General features: G+C 37.6%; 1 protein-coding gene across 8 annotated transcripts in view; it reads left to right on the top strand.

Annotated features, from left to right (window-relative positions):
• Positions 1–15,539, top strand: part of LRRC37A3 (leucine rich repeat containing 37 member A3) — a 118,809-nt gene that overhangs the window by 29,898 nt on the left and 73,372 nt on the right. For 7 of the 8 annotated variants that reach the window (XR_010021859.1, XR_010021861.1, XR_010021860.1 and 4 more), the window contains exons 3-4: positions 13,339–13,410; positions 14,014–14,088. Coding sequence is in view for 3 of the 8 variants with exons in the window: in XM_063080657.1 (XP_062936727.1) it covers positions 13,339–13,410; positions 14,014–14,088 (147 nt within the window). In the remaining 5 variants the exon portion in view is untranslated. Of the gene's footprint in view, positions 1–3,298; positions 3,514–13,338; positions 13,411–14,013; positions 14,089–15,539 lie in introns of those variants that run through there. The other variant, XR_010021862.1, reaches the window with a different exon arrangement.

Raw genomic sequence — 15,539 nt, 5'->3', positions numbered from 1 at the left:
TAAATTTCAGGGATTTATTGTACAGCATGGTGAGTGTAGTTAAAAGCAGTCTTATATATTTGAAAATTGCTAAGGTAGGTTTTAAGTTTTCTAACCACATAAGGGTAAATACGTGAGGCAATGCATTTGTTAAATAGTTTGATTTAGCTACTCCACAATGTATACATATATCAAAACATCATGTATACCATAAATATATATGATTTGATTTGTCAATTAAAAAAGAAAAAATGGGGCCTCAAGCTTCCATAACAATTTTTATCTTGCATTATTTTATATGATAAGCCATCTTTTGACTTAAAGATTTAAAACTTTAAAAATAGTTTGCAGTCTTGGGAAGGGAAAATAATTTTGGTTTAATTAAGCCTTTTGGTTTAAATCAGCAGAAAATAAACCTCTGGAAGCTTTCTGTCTACAAAGTCTAGGATCCTAAAGTTTAGTCAATAAATTAGATATTTTTATGTATTTTATAGTGTATACAAGGATACTTTTAAAAGTTCATGGAAATATTAGTATTATCTTTTAATTCTATTTTTCCCACAACATTTTGAAGTACTCTCGTATATCTGGTATGGATTTCTTTATATTTACTTATTTTAGAAATTTAATTGAAATATATTGATCGTACATATTTATGGGGTACAAAGTTACATTTCAATACATACATATGATGTGTAGTGATCAAATCAAGGTAGTTAGCAAGGGATTAACTTGGCTTATTTAAGTTGGCACCATTTACATAGTCTGTAAAGTTCTCCTCAAATATTGCCTCTGCCTCATTCTTTTTCCTTCTCCTGGCATCCCAGGTAGTCAAATTCTTATATCTATTCTGTCTCTTAATCTCTCTTTCATATTTTCTACTATTTTTGTCTTTCTGTGTTACATACCTTATATAATGTAATTAGACTTTTTGACTTGTAATGTACTATTTGGTAAATAATCTTGCTGTTACCTGCTTATTCTTCCACTACTTGCTTTACTTTTACTTTTGCTTGTCTATTTGAATAGTCTTGTCTGACTATTTTTATTTTGTTCTGGATTGTCTTATTTCTGTTGAATGTATAAGTGGAGATATCACAGGAGATGGATGAAACCACAGGCCCTATTCCAGCCAGTCTTAAGAACTAATGGTTGTAGGTTTGTTAGACCAGCTACCAATTCTTGCAAACACAACTAGTCAAACTTAAAAAATTTTAGTGAAAGCATTCTTTATCTTTCATTTGTGAGTGATAGTCACTTTAAAAATTCTGTATTCCAGGGTCAGTGGTTTTCAGGCTGTTGATGGTGTGGTCCTTCATAATCTTTGCTTGGCTGGGAAACCGAATTGCCATTTATAATTTTTTTTTTAAAGATGACCGGTAAGGGGATCTTAATCCTTGACTGGGTGTTGTCAGCACCATGCTCAGCCAGTGAGCAAACCGGCCACCCCTATGTAGGATCTGAACCCGTGGCCTTGGTGTTATCAGCACCGCACTCTCCCGAGTGAGCCACAGGCCGGCCCATAAGCATATATTTTTGACTGGCTTTAGTGACTCTTGTTTGTCGTGGGCTCGTCCATGTTTGTCCAACTCTTACTTATCTTTATAAATAACAAATTTTTTTATTTGGAAAAACGGTGCCTATTTTGAGACACTTTTGACATATAAAAATTAAAATGGTAATAATACACGTAAGAGGATTTTTAAAAAATAAGAATCCCCACCCTCCCCAAAAATTCAGACTCCTTAATTGGTATAGGTGCCATCCTCAGAACAAAATGCCGTCTCCAAAACAGTCTAAGACTCTGAAACCCACCCTCCTTTCATTGCTGTTTTAGCTTTTTCCACAGTACTCACTAGTACTCCTACTATTTCTGTATCTTCCCTGATCTCCTAAACATGGAACCTTCCTCATGGGTTTTCTCAGAAAAAGGATCAAAGAATTGTACAATATCTCCTTAAAATTGTTAGACTAGAAATCAGTTCTACAAAAGTTGAATTTAAACCCTGGTCTAGAGCTGAGAATTATAACTAAAGATTTTCTTAAACTTCAGGATGTTAGACAGTTTATTGTAGAATTTAGGTTTTTGTTAGATACTGTCCTGGACAACCAGATTTATGTACCAACTAGTTTTCTTAATAGCTACTAGGACGGAGAAAACAATTAAAAGCAGCAGGGCAAGAAAGACAAGGACAAGATTTAAATAATCCAGCAGTGCCTAATACAGAAATTAAAGTTCAGAGGGTATTACATAGGGCCATTTCAGGAGCCCTTCCAAAAAGTATAGATTGAATAAAGATTCAAAATTATAAACAAGATGAAGATGAAAAATAGATTTCTAGAAACTTTCAAACAATATTCTGGGATAGATCTGATAGCTAAAGTAAAGGGAGACTTGTCCTTTCTGTGTACAAAACGACTTAGACCTGAATCAGATGAAATAAAACAACTGAAACGGAAAATTGCTGATTTAGAAAATATCTAGTATGAGGTCAAACATCTACTGAGAGCTTATAAACAAAACAAGCTAGAAATTAAAAACAAACATGACTACTCAGATAAAATAACTAGTCTTCCAAACAGAAATAACACCAAAAAGTCCTCTGTTCACAAACAACTGGGAATCTGTAGATGAGGACACCTGTATCAAGCAGAAGGGCCATTAAAAGGACTAATGCTTAACCGTATTAGCTAAGAGACAGAAGACAGCAATCCAAAAACTATCTAACGACATTGCTCCCGTGGAGATATAGGCTGCTGACAATTTCCTGTCCTTCCTCTGTGTACCAAAAGGGGACTGAATACAGATGGACAACAACACTTTTTCTGGTGGTTGTCACAGATGCCACTAAAACTGTCACTAATCCCATTACCATAAAACACCACATCCCTTAGGGTAAATGTTTAAAATTGCTTGAAAAACAAGAAAGAAGGCAAGTCGACCTGCCTTCAGCTGTGGGGCGCCCCCTCAGCCCCTCCGTCGGTTTGAAGGGTCCCCGTCTCGGTTTGTAGAGCCCCTTCTACCCCTCTAAGAAGTCCCCTCCCTCGGTCTGCAGGTTCCCTTCCCTCCCCGAGGTCCCCTCCCTCGGGGTGCGGGGCCCCCTCTCTCGGCCTGCGGTGTCCCTTCTTCCCTCCTCGAGAGCCCCTCCCTCAGTCCGCGGGGCACCCCTCGCCTGACTCCCCGACTCTGCTCGCCTCCACCCGCTCTGCCAACTCGCTCGCGCGCGGAGCGGGGACGGGGCGCGCACGCTGGAGGGCGGCGGCGCGGGTTCGCGCGCGTAGCGTACGCGGTGACGTCAGTGCTCTGGTGGTGGGGGCGGCGGCGCTGTCGCTGCTGTGTGTCCTGCTCTCCCGCCCCCGAGAAGCCGAAGCGATGGCCGCGGCGGATGCCGGCGGTCCCTGAAGGCGAGCGGGCATGTCAGGGCGGCGGAGCGGCGGGCACGGCAGTCAGGCCCCGGCGCCACACAAGGAGCCCGTGGAGGGGGCGTCGGCAGCGGGCGGCCGGCGGGGGCGGCGTGCGGCCTAGTGTCTCAGGTGAGGACCTTCGGGGCGACGCGGGGCGGCCGGCGGGGCCCGCCTGATTTAATTCTTGAATGATATTTTTGCTAAGTTTAAAATTCTAGGCTGGCTATTATTTTCTTTCAGCACATTGTTTACTGTTGTCCCCTGGCTTCCATTTTACTATTTTTAAATTTTTAGCCTAAATGCCATTGTGTTGAAGATAATCTACCTCTTTGCCCATTTTCAAAATTTTCTCTTTGTCTTTGGTTTTCTGCACTGCAGTGCAGGGATGGGAGATGTGTCTAAGTTGGATTACTTTTATTTATGCTGCTTGGGGTTCACTGGGCTTCCTCAGTCTGTAGCTTGCCACTTTCCTCAGTACTAGAATATTCTCAGCTGTTTTCTTCACATGTATTGCTTTTGCCTTATTCTCTGTCTTCTCTGGCACTCCGTTTAAACGTGGTAGATCTTCTCACTGTATTTATTCTGCTTCTTACGCGATCTTCATATTGCTTGTCTTTTTGTTTCCTTTGTCTGAATACTTGGTAGTTTCTTCTGACCTATTTTCCACTTCATTAATTTTCTCTTGAAATTTGTCTAATCTGCGTAAACATATACATTGATTTTTTACAAGAGCTCATTTATTTTTTGGTCATTCTTATCCTGAGTGGATAGCCCTTGGGGTCACTGCTTTTAAAGTATGAGGTGGCTTCCCCAGGCTCCCTTCTTAGGGCAGGTCCTGGGCTTTGGCTTTTTTCTGTCCCTTCACCCCCAGGCGTCCTAGATCACCGCTCGTATTCAAAGTTTTTTCTTTAGAATTAAATCAGCAAATGCCCTCAGACAAATAAGTTTTTTGAGTGCTGGGTTTATGTCTCTGGGTTCTTGTCTTCTTGATGGATTTTGGTATAGTAATTCCTTATTTCACAGTCAGTAATGTAAAACTATTTAACACTTATAAAGTGTGCACAAACTTGTGTGCCACAGTGGGTAGAGAATCTGTATCTAGTTTTCTCCCTTGTGATTTTCACTTCTCATCTGCTTCCTTCCTATATGTGGTTGGCATTGTCACTGTCATCACTACTGGCCTTCAAAGTCCTTTATTATATTTCTTATTCTCTTTTTACTTTTAGTTAAATAAAGATTAAATGGAAAGGTTTCTTTTTCTTTCTTTTTTTTTTTAATAAAAAGATGACCGGTAAGGGGATCTTTACCCCCAGCTTGGTATTGTCAGCACCATGCTCAGCCAGTGAGCCAACCAGCCATCCCTATATAGGATCTGAACCTGTGGCCTTGGTGTTATCAGCACCGCACTCTCCCGAGTGAGCCACGGGCCGGCCCAAAGGGAAAGATTTCTTAAATTTTTATTTTTACTTTTTTTTTTGGCGGCTGGCTGGTATGGGGATCTGAACCCTCAACACTGTTTTAACACTGCTCTCCAACCAGCTGAGTTGACTGACTGGCCAGCCCCCAAATATTATTTTTTTAAAAGGCCAGGAGAAGGAAAGCAAATGAGGAACATTGTTAGTGATTTCTTGTTTCAAACCTGAGTCTACGGATGATTTAATTTAGTCCATCTTATTCTTCCTCTCTGCCTCATCTGGGTCTCAAATTGTCAAGTCTCTCGTGGTGGTAGGTTTCATTTGGTCCTGACTAGGATTAGTTTAGAATCTGCTTCCTACTATGTTAGCCATGGCTAAACACTCTTAAGTTAAGCTATTCTTTTTACCTTTTACAATGCAGATGCCTGTTTCCCTAATCCAGAAAGACACTTGGCTCTTAAACTTTAGGCATATTTATTTTATTATTCTTGCAGTAGTTGGTGACTTTGGCCTGCAAAAGGGTTCACCTTCTCATCTCTCCATTCTGCTTGGTTCATTTAAGGGTAGCATTTTGACTTAGTGTAGGGCCACAGAGCTTGTGTTGTAGGGTTATTTGTCCTGGTGGCTGACTGCTCCCTATCAGTTTTTTTTCTCTGATCCCTGATAGACTTTCATGGGAAATCTTGCTTTGTAATTTGGCTATTTTTGTTTTCTACCCAAGGAGCACTCCTTTGCAGATTAAACTACTCTGAAGGATCTGGTGCACCAGTGAAAGCCTTTCTTCCCAGTTTGGTTTGTTAGCTTTGCCTGTTTTCCCAGTTTCTTGTGACTGTGTTAGGCTCCTTGCTTTCTTCCCACTCCCGGTATACCGGTTTTCTAGGATCTTACCTTTACTGGTTTTTTTGTTTGTTTTTTAGGCGGCTGGCCAGTATGTGGATCTGAACCCATCACCTTGGTGTTATAAGGCTGTGCGCTAACCAACTGAGCTAACTGGCCAGCCCGACGGTTTAATAGTAGATCATAGTTATACTACATTGGCCGTCAGATATGAAGTGTCGTTGCCCTCATAGATATACCTTGTGCTGAGGAATGCTCACAGTCAAATGCTCACAGTAAGAGTGGATTTTGGTTGCTTTTGAAAGTTTTAAAGATTTAATTGGTAATTTATTGGTAAGATTTAATTGGGATACACAGCTAAGAATGAGATTTTTATTATAGCCTTATCTTATTCTTTTAACATACCCTTTAAAATAATCTGCATATATTGCAAAAGTGTATTAGAATAGGAATAATCTAGCTTTGATCCTAGTGTCTGCCAAGAAGTTAACTTGTATGACTTGGGGCCGAGCCTACGGCGCTGGGAGCGTGGCGACGCTCCTCCCGCCGCGGTTTGGATCCTATATGGGTGTGGCCGGTGCACTCACTGGCTGAGTGCCGGTCACAAAAAAGACAAAAAAAAAAAAAAACTTGTATGACTTGGAAATCAGTTCAACTCTCTGGGTACTTCCAATTTAAAAATTAAATTTTTGATGAACTGCACAAAATGAGGGAGCCAGATTTGAGGTAGAGAAAATAAAATCCAAAAATTCCATTTAGGCATTAATAGTATTAAAGAATGATTAGTGGTGTTAAAATATAAACCCTCAGGAACAGAGGCTCTGTGGAACAAACTCTACCAAAATTCTTTTCCTTATTAAGCCCTTTGTTATGTATATAGGCATTTGGGAATTTGGGTTACACAGAATGAAATATAATGGTGGTGGAAAAATACCATAGGAGCAAGAAGTGCCTTGTTCTGCCCATTAAGTGTATTCTGAAGACAGCAATGAGGAAAATAGAGGGGGAGCATTTTTCTAAAAATATTCTCAAAGGAAGGATAATGTCTGTTTCCTAATCCTAATTAGATGAGGGAAATAAAGAAAGAGCTTCATTATTAAACTTCACTTTTTTAAAATTATGGTACAATGTACATAACATAAAGTTTACCATTTTTAACTGTATAAGTGTCATTAAGTACATTTACCATGTTGTGCAACCATCACCAGCATCCATGTTTAGAACCTTTTCATCTCCCAAAATGAAACTCTGTCCCCATCAAATAATAACTCCCCGTTCCCTCCGCTTCCCCAGCTCCTGGTTTCTATTTTCTGTCTCTGTGAATTTGACGACTCTAGGTACCTTATGTAAATGGAATTATATACTACAAGGGTACTTCTAAAGTTCACGGAAAGATTTATATCATCTCTTAATCCTATTTTTCCGTGAACTTTTTGAAGTACTCTTGTATTTGTTCTTTTGTGACTGGCTTATTTCACTTAGCATAATGTCTTCAAAGTTCATTCATGTTGTACTATGTGTTGGAATTTCCTTCCTTTTTAAGGTTGATTAATATCCCGTCATACTTTATCCATTCATCTGTCGATGGATACTTGGGTTACTTCCACCTTTTGGCTATTGTGAATAATGCTGCTGTGCATATGGGTGTACAATTATCTCTTCAAGTCAAGGCTTTCAGTTATTTTGGCTAAATACGTAAAAGTGGAATTGGTGGATCATGTTAAACTATATGCTTTTGTTAAAAGCTTGACTTCTGCTTAGGCCTTATCAGTGACAAGGGGTAGCCAGAAAATGGTAGTTCTTTTCCTTTTAGTTCACATTCTGCAAAAGCTTTAGAAGTCTTTGAAATTCTGTTAACATTTGCAGATGAACTAGTAATAATATTCAAATTGCAACTAATTTTGCAGGTAGTATTATTGGCCCAGTAAGTTGAAAAACAAAGCCATCATGAAACTTGGTGAGTTACATAGCATAGCCTTTTATTTTAACCAAAGGATAGGTTCATTTTAGAATGATAACAGCAAATAACTACCAAATTTGCTGTACTAGAAATTTATTCGAAAATGAGTATTGAATTTTATTTTAGAATTTTATTTTAAAATTGAGTATTACCTCAAATGTTAAGTCCTATGAAGCTGGTAATATTGCCCACATAAAGATAACAAGGTAATAAGGTGCTGGTATCTGTTGTAATGGATGTGATATGTATGATTAACAACTTTGCTTCTACAAAGGGTAAATATGTGACTTTTATCACATAAACTGCTGCCCAAGTTGGTGTTCATTTAGTTTCTGTTTTGCCTGACTCCAGAGGACTCCTAAGGATTAATTGTGAAATTAAAATGTAATCTGAAGGGCCTGCTGCTCTCAGGAGTTGGTGCCTCCAAGTTCAGGATATCTTCTGTTATATTAATTTACTTTAGTAGCCAGATTTAATGTTCAAATTTAGCAGAAGCTACTAGCATCTAACTTATCCAGTCTCCGTTATATTAACAATTGATCAGCTAGAAAGACACAAGATATTCCATCAACTTCTTTTGAAAAGTCATTTGACTTGCTTGTTTCTGGATAAGATGAAGGAAAAGACATAATAGCTGTACTGATATCTTAGTGTCCAAAGTTTTCAGCAGTTGAGTTCAACCAATCTGTATTGAGGCTGTATTGTGTTCAGGTGTTATGGGGGATGGAAAAAATCAATCAGATGCATGTATACTTTGGGGTACTTATAATCAGGCAAATATGGACTCAGATGGCTATGGCACACAGCTGGGGATGGATATGGTGATGTGAAGTTGTTATGAGCCCAAAAGAAGGATGTGTAATTAGTTTGTTCAGGGGTCAGATTGTGTGTTGCTCAGAAAGCAAAATTAAGATCGCTGTAGATAAACAGCCTAAGAAAAATGCTGATAAAATATTATTATGTGTAAGTCAAAGAATGATAGCACAATTGCTTGGTTTTGAAGCATAGCAAAAGAGCTTTTCTTTAAAAAAAAAAATGGAGGTTCTGTTTTAAAGATGGAGGTTGTTTTTTATTTTTATTATTTATTTATTTATTTATTTGAGAAAAGATGACCAGTAAGGGGATCTTAACCCCTGACTTGGTGTTATCAGCACCGCACTCTCCTGAGTCAGCCACGGGCCAGCCCTGGAGGTTGTTTTTTAAAGAATTAACTTTGATTAGTTAATATATTCATCTAGTACAAAATTCAAATGATTTCAAAGACACACAATGGAACATCTCTTCTGCATTTTCTTATCCACCTGATTTTCTTCCCTGGAGACAACTGTTAGCGTTTCTTATATCTGAGATATATGAGGTATTTGAGACATTCATATATCTGCAAATACATATGTATATTCATCCTCTCCATTTTTTTAAACTACAAAGACATGTATATCATATACACTATTGTATTTTGCTTTCTGTGCTTAAAATATTTTATGAAGTAGAATAAAAAGTGGAAAGGGAGGATTTACAAGGGGGAATCACCTGACATTTACTTCTCCGAAGATATCTGGTTCCCATGTTCATCCCTCTATTAAAAGATGCTCTTACTTAGCTGACTGCAGCTTCCTAGAAGACAAATCCAATGCACACCACTTGCCTTTTTCTTTTATTTCTTCCATTCGAATTTTTTTACTTGAGCTCTTTGATGCCTTTCATAATATTAATTTTTATTCTTTCATTGCGAGTCTGTATGTTCTCAACTGCTGCAAATTCATGCTCTCCAGGATTATCTTCTCTGCCTTTCCTAAGGATCATTATTTCTTTTATTTCTTTCTTTATTTATTTATTGTCTTTTTGTGACCGGCAACCCTTGGTGTGGTGTTGCCTGCACCGTGCTCAGCCAGTAAGCGCACCGGCCAGTCCTACATAGGATCCGAACCTGCGGCGGGAGCGCTGCTGCGCTTCCAAGTGCACCACGGGGCCGGCCCTAAGGATCATTATTTTATGGGCTTCTCTTCCTTCCCTCAAACCAGTGGGCTTAGTGAATATTTTTTCGTGGAATAGTACAGGATAGAATAGAAAATATCAGACTATATATCATACTGTAAGGCTAGCTATTGAAATCAGATAGGAGATAAAAGATGTTAAAAAATACATTATGCTGTCTTTTATACTTACCTACATAGTTAGGTGCTTTTTATTTCTTCATGTGGATTCAAGTTACTGTCTACTGTCCTTCAGTTCAGTCTGAAGGACCCCTTTTAGTATTTCTTACAGGGAAGGTCTTCTAGCAACAGACTCTTAGTTTTTGTGTGTCTAGCATAGTTTTGCCAAATAGTAGAATTCTTGGTTGAGAGGTTTTTTTTTTTTTCTTTTAGCACTTTGAGTATGCCATCTCACTGCCTTCTAGCCTCCATTGTTTCTGATGAGAAACCAGCTATTAAAATTACTGAGGATTCCTTGTGTGTGATAAGTTGCTTTTCTTTTGCTGCTTTCAGTATGGTCTGTCTTCAGCTTCTGACAGTTTGCTTATGATGTGTCTAGGTGTGGATCTCTTTGAGTTTATCCTACTTGGAGTTCCTTCAGCTTCTTGAATGTGTAAGTTAATGTTTTCCATCAGGTGTGGGAAGTTTGGGCCATTATTTCTTCAAATATTCTTTCTGCTCCTTTGTTTTTCCCTTCTTCTGAAACTCCTATATGTGTATGTTAGTAAACTTTATGGTGTCTCACAAATGGGTCTCTCAGACTCCATTCATTTTTATTTATTCTTTTTTCTTTCTTTTTTCTCAGACTAAATAATCTCAATTGACCTTCAAGTTCCTGATTCTTTTTTTTTTTCCTGCTCATATCTGCTATTGAGACCCTCTAGTGAATTTTTCATCTTCATTGCAATACTTTCAAACCCCAGAATTTCTATTTTGCTCCTTTTTATAATTTCTATCTATCTATTGTTATTCTATAATGAGACATTGTTCTCACACTTCCCTTTATTTCTTTAGTCTATAGAACTAAATGGTTTTATCTCCTGAACATACTTTAAATAGCTGAATTAAATCTTCATCTAGTAAGTCTAACACCTGAGCTTCCAAAGGAACAGTTTCTACTGATTGCTTCCTCCTCCCTCCCGCCCCGTGTATGGGCCATACTTTGTTTCCTTGCGTCTCCCATGAATTTTTGTTGAAAACTGGATATTTTAAATAATATAATGTAGTGATTCTGGAAATCAGATCCCCCCTTAGGGTTTGGTGTTATTGCTGCTTGTTTTAGTAGTTGCTGTTTATTTAGTGACTTTTCTGAACTAATTTTGTAAAGTCTGTGTTCTTTGTCTTGTGTGGACACTGAAGTCTTTACTTGGTTATCTCAGTGGTCGGCTAATGATTGAACAGAGGTTTCATTAAATGCCTGGAACCAATAAGCCTCCGAGTTTTTGCCAAGGGGCTATGTGTGCATATTAGGGCATGCCTTCAGCATTCAGCCAGCAGTTTACACCTCTGCCTTCACTCTCACTTCCTGCTGTGCAGAACCTCAAGATCAGCCAAGGTTGAGAGTTTAGAGCCTTCTCAGGTCTTTCCTGACCGTGCTCACGACCCTACACGTGTGTATGGTCTTCCACATTCCAAGAATATATTTTATAATGTTCCAGTTTCCCAAGGATATGTTGGAGTATTTCAAAGTTCCTAAGGACATCTTCTTCCTCAGCTTTTCCTGTTAAGCTTTTGATTAAGCCATTTTTCATTATTCATTGCCTCGTGCCGCTGTCATTTTAAAACAATTGCCTATAATTGTTTTCCAAAAACATCCTCTGGTGAGAAAATTTTAGCACCAAGTATACTGCACTCAATCAGATCAAATAAGCAAAGTTTTCAAGTGAGATCTTCCAGGGAACCACCAGACAGGTCAAATAATGACAATTGATCATGAATGACGTTTTGAAGGAGCACCAGCTCCATTCTGTTCCCTCTGGTACTGGGGATATGGGCTAATTTTCAGGTTACCACTGATCTGGACAGTGAGGAATGGTCTAAGGCAAGTTAAAATGATACAAATCGCACTGTTGTTACAGAAATTCAGCTATTTTTCTGGAATGTTTATTTATATGCTCCTTGGCTGCTAAGAGCCTTGTTTAAATTTCCAGAGTTCTGAAAACGTTGTTTCTGACCTTTTTTGCCATTTTTTGTTGTTGTTGCCTTTATGGAGTGATGAAGTTTCAGATGTCCTTACTCCACCATTTTCACCAACGTACCTACAGCATGGTTTGAAATCTCTGGTCTCAATGACCATGGATTAATTAAATATTTAATCATGGAAAATGATTAGGGGAAAGGAGTAAAAAGAGAAAGTATAATTCTCATAGTGGCTTTCCCAGATAAATACATGAAGTTTCAAAAGATTTTTCTATATTTAGTTTTCTCAAAGTTAAGGTTAAAGTTACAGCTATTTTAAACCCCTTTTCTTTATACAGGTTAAACACAGGCTTTGGAGTCAGAACAAAGTTCAAATTCCAGCTTTGGTTCTTATTAGCTTGGCCACCTAGGACATGTTGTATAACCTCTCTGTGCCTCAGTCTCCTCATTTATAAAATGGGGTAATAATAATAATATCTACCATATAATGTTATTCTGAGGATTAAATGTGAAATGCTGATCACAGATGCCTGGCAGCTGAATAGATTTTAGCTGCAATAATTATTACTTTTATAATGTTTTGCAAAGGTACACTAATGATTCTTGAATTGAGTCAACCTAAAGGTAGATTTTCTTTTTTGTTGTTGTTGTTTTTCTTTGGGTTTTTTTGTTTGTTTTTGCCATAAAATATTGAAAAGAAAATCTATTCCAGCATTTTGGAATACAAATTTGAGTTAAAAAAAAATTTATTCATTTTATTGATTTATAAACAAAATGTTATTTATCAGTCAACGAACATTTATTAAATACCTAGTAAATTTCAGGCACTCTACCAGGCACAGGGATGACAATCACAGTAAGATGTGTCCCCTGCCCTCAAGCAGCTGACATTCCAGGAGACTGACAAGTATACATGTGATTACATGCAATGTAACAAAGGCTGTGTTGTGATACAAGAACACAAGGGCTGGTGTGTGTGTGATGGGAATATGGTTTTGACCAGTTCCTTCTCTTAGATGTGAACCTTTTTCTTTGGCTCCAAAGCCAAGGAATTGGTCCCATTTTTTTTCTCCTGGGTTTTTTCAGCACCACCCTTTCCAAATTTTCCTTGTAGCTTTTGTGTTTTGTTTTGTTTTGCAGCTGGCTGGCAGGTACATCCAAACCCTTGACCTTGATGTTACAAGGTGGTGCTCCAAACAACTGAACAACCAGCCAGCCTGGTCCAATTTTTTTCTTGACTGGATGCATTAATCATGACTTCTTTTTTGAAATTTCTAAAGGTGAAAGACAAGCACCTTGAATTATGGAGGACACTATAAATACTGTTTCCTGAAGAGTGAGATCTTTCTACTGGTGAAGTCACTTCTAGGATTTTTGACCTAAAATTTTTTTTGACATACTTTTTCTTTGCTATCCATTTTTTTCTTTTCTTTTTATCTTCTCTACTTTATCTTTTAGTTTCCAAAGGAAGAGTACTTTACAGATTTTAAGTGTGATTTATATGCAAAGACAGAAAATGATGATTTTTTTTTTACCAAAAGTTCCTTATTACAAAAATGAATATAAACTTTTCATGTGGTTTCATGCATATTGAAAATGCAAATAATTTTAATTTCACTGTATTTTTCAGAATTCTCAACCATAATCCTCTGAGTACTGTTGAAGATTCACATCTTTTTAAATTGCCAGCATTAAAATATCTGTAAGTATCACAGTAATGTCATGAGTCACAAGATGACTTCTTTTCCTTTTTCCTTTCTTCAGAGATTAAATATTTTCACTTGAGCTAAAAAGTCGTAATTTTAATTTTAACTGGGTTATTGGGGGAAAAAGTTATTGGCAAAGGAAAGGACTAAGAGAGGATGTATAATGGGCAAGACAGCCAGCAGTGGAAGAGAGCAGAGTTGAAGAAAACATATAGACATGGAACAAGAGACGCATGTAGGAATATCATTTATACCAGAAAGCAAAGAGGAAGAACTGTATTTTATTTAAAAAAGGAAAAAAAAAAAAAGTGTAATCAAGACAGGTGAATGCAATTCAAAATGATAAGTAACATAATGGTTAAAAAAAAAAAAAAAGTAGAGGTTCTCTATTCAATCCCAAGGCTATTAGTTTAATGATGCAAATAAACAAATTTATTCAATAAGAGCTCTCTAGAGTTATCTTCTATGGCCAATAAACTCTTAAGGTTGTTTATAGAGAAGCCAAATTTGAAGTACTCATATGTCCTTGAAATGTGTTTTTAAGTACAGAACTTTTGTATTGGGGTTCCTATCATGAATGTTTGGGCTTTCTCCTTCAGAGACATGGGAGCAACACAAATGTCACTTACAGCAATTGAGAACACCATCCTGATGACTCTTGAATTGGAAAAACTGTAAGTTATTTTTTTCTTAGTTTTATTTTCACTTAGTTTTGGGGTTGTTTTATTGTTTTCTTAAGTCAGGTTTATTGAGGTATAATTTTCACATAATAAAATTTACTCTTTTTAAGAGTACACTTTGATGAGTTTTGACAAATGTATGTTATGCAACCACCACCACATTCCCAATATGGAACATTTCTCTCCCCTCAAAAAGTCCCCTCATGTCTCTCTGCAGTCAATCCTCTCCTCCCACTACCAGCCCCTGGCAACCACCAGTCTGATTTCTGTCCCTATAGGTTTGCTTTTTCCAGAATGTCTTGTAAATGAAACCATGTAGTTTGTGGCCTTTTGCTTCTTTCACGTACATAATCCTTTTAAGATTATGTTATCACCCATGCTATTGCGTCTATCTGTAGTTCATTCCTTTTCATTGTTGGGCAGCATTCCAGTGGCGTGGATATACCAGTTTGTGTATCCATTCATCACTTTATGCACATTTTGGTTGTTTCCAATTTTTTGGCAATTATGAGTAAAGCTGCTAAAAATACTCACATGCAGGTCTCTGTGTGAACATATATTTTCAGTTCTTTGGGGTAAATGCCTAGGGGTGGGATTGCTGCATCACATGCTAAGTGCATATTTAACTTCTTAAGAAACGGCTGAACTGTTTCCTACAGTGGCTATACCATTTTGCATTCCCTCCAGCGGTGTATAAGAGTTGCAGTTGCTCCACATCTTCACCTGATCCTTCTATTCCAGGGTTTTTAAAAAATGTTAGCCTTTCTACTAGTGGGTGTGTAGTCATTGCGGTGTTAATTTGCGTTTCTTTAACAGCTGATGATATTGAATGTCTATTCATGTGCAAATATCATCTTTACCGAGTGTCTGTTCAAATCTGTTCCCATATTTTGATTGGATATTTATCTTCTTATTGAGTGTTAATAGTGCTTTATTATATACTGTGGATACAAGTCTTTTTTCTCAGATATGTGTTTAGTAAATACCTTCTCTCAGGTTGTGGCTTCTCATTCTATTTAAAGTATCTTCGAAGAGCCGAAGTTGTTAATGTTTTAATTTTGTTGAACTCTAATTTAGCAATTTTTTTCTTGAATGGTTTGTGGTTTTTTGTGTCTGACCTAAGAAATCTTTGTTTAAGAACCCATTGTCTAATCCAAACTCACAAAGATCTTCTCCTATGTTTTCTTCTAGAAATTGTGTAGTTACATTTAGGTCTGTGATCCATTTTGAGTTAATTTTTATGTATGGTGTGAAGTATGTCATTTTTTGCAGTCTTTTATTTCTGTAGGGCCCTATTGTGACAGTTTCTTACACAACTCATCGCAGCTTACATTTTGCCATTCTCCCTCCAGTATGGCAAACTAAATAGAAACATGCTGTTGTGTTAAGGCTAGTTGAGGGGATTACACAAGATCAGTATGGAAAAAGGCCCTTCAGTTGCACTC

The sequence above is a fragment of the Cynocephalus volans genome, chromosome 16 (genome assembly GCF_027409185.1).
Source record: "Cynocephalus volans isolate mCynVol1 chromosome 16, mCynVol1.pri, whole genome shotgun sequence".
Lineage (NCBI taxonomy): Eukaryota > Metazoa > Chordata > Mammalia > Dermoptera > Cynocephalidae > Cynocephalus > Cynocephalus volans.
Note: the sequence above shows the minus strand (reverse complement) of the source record. Positions and strands in the feature narration are given on the sequence as shown.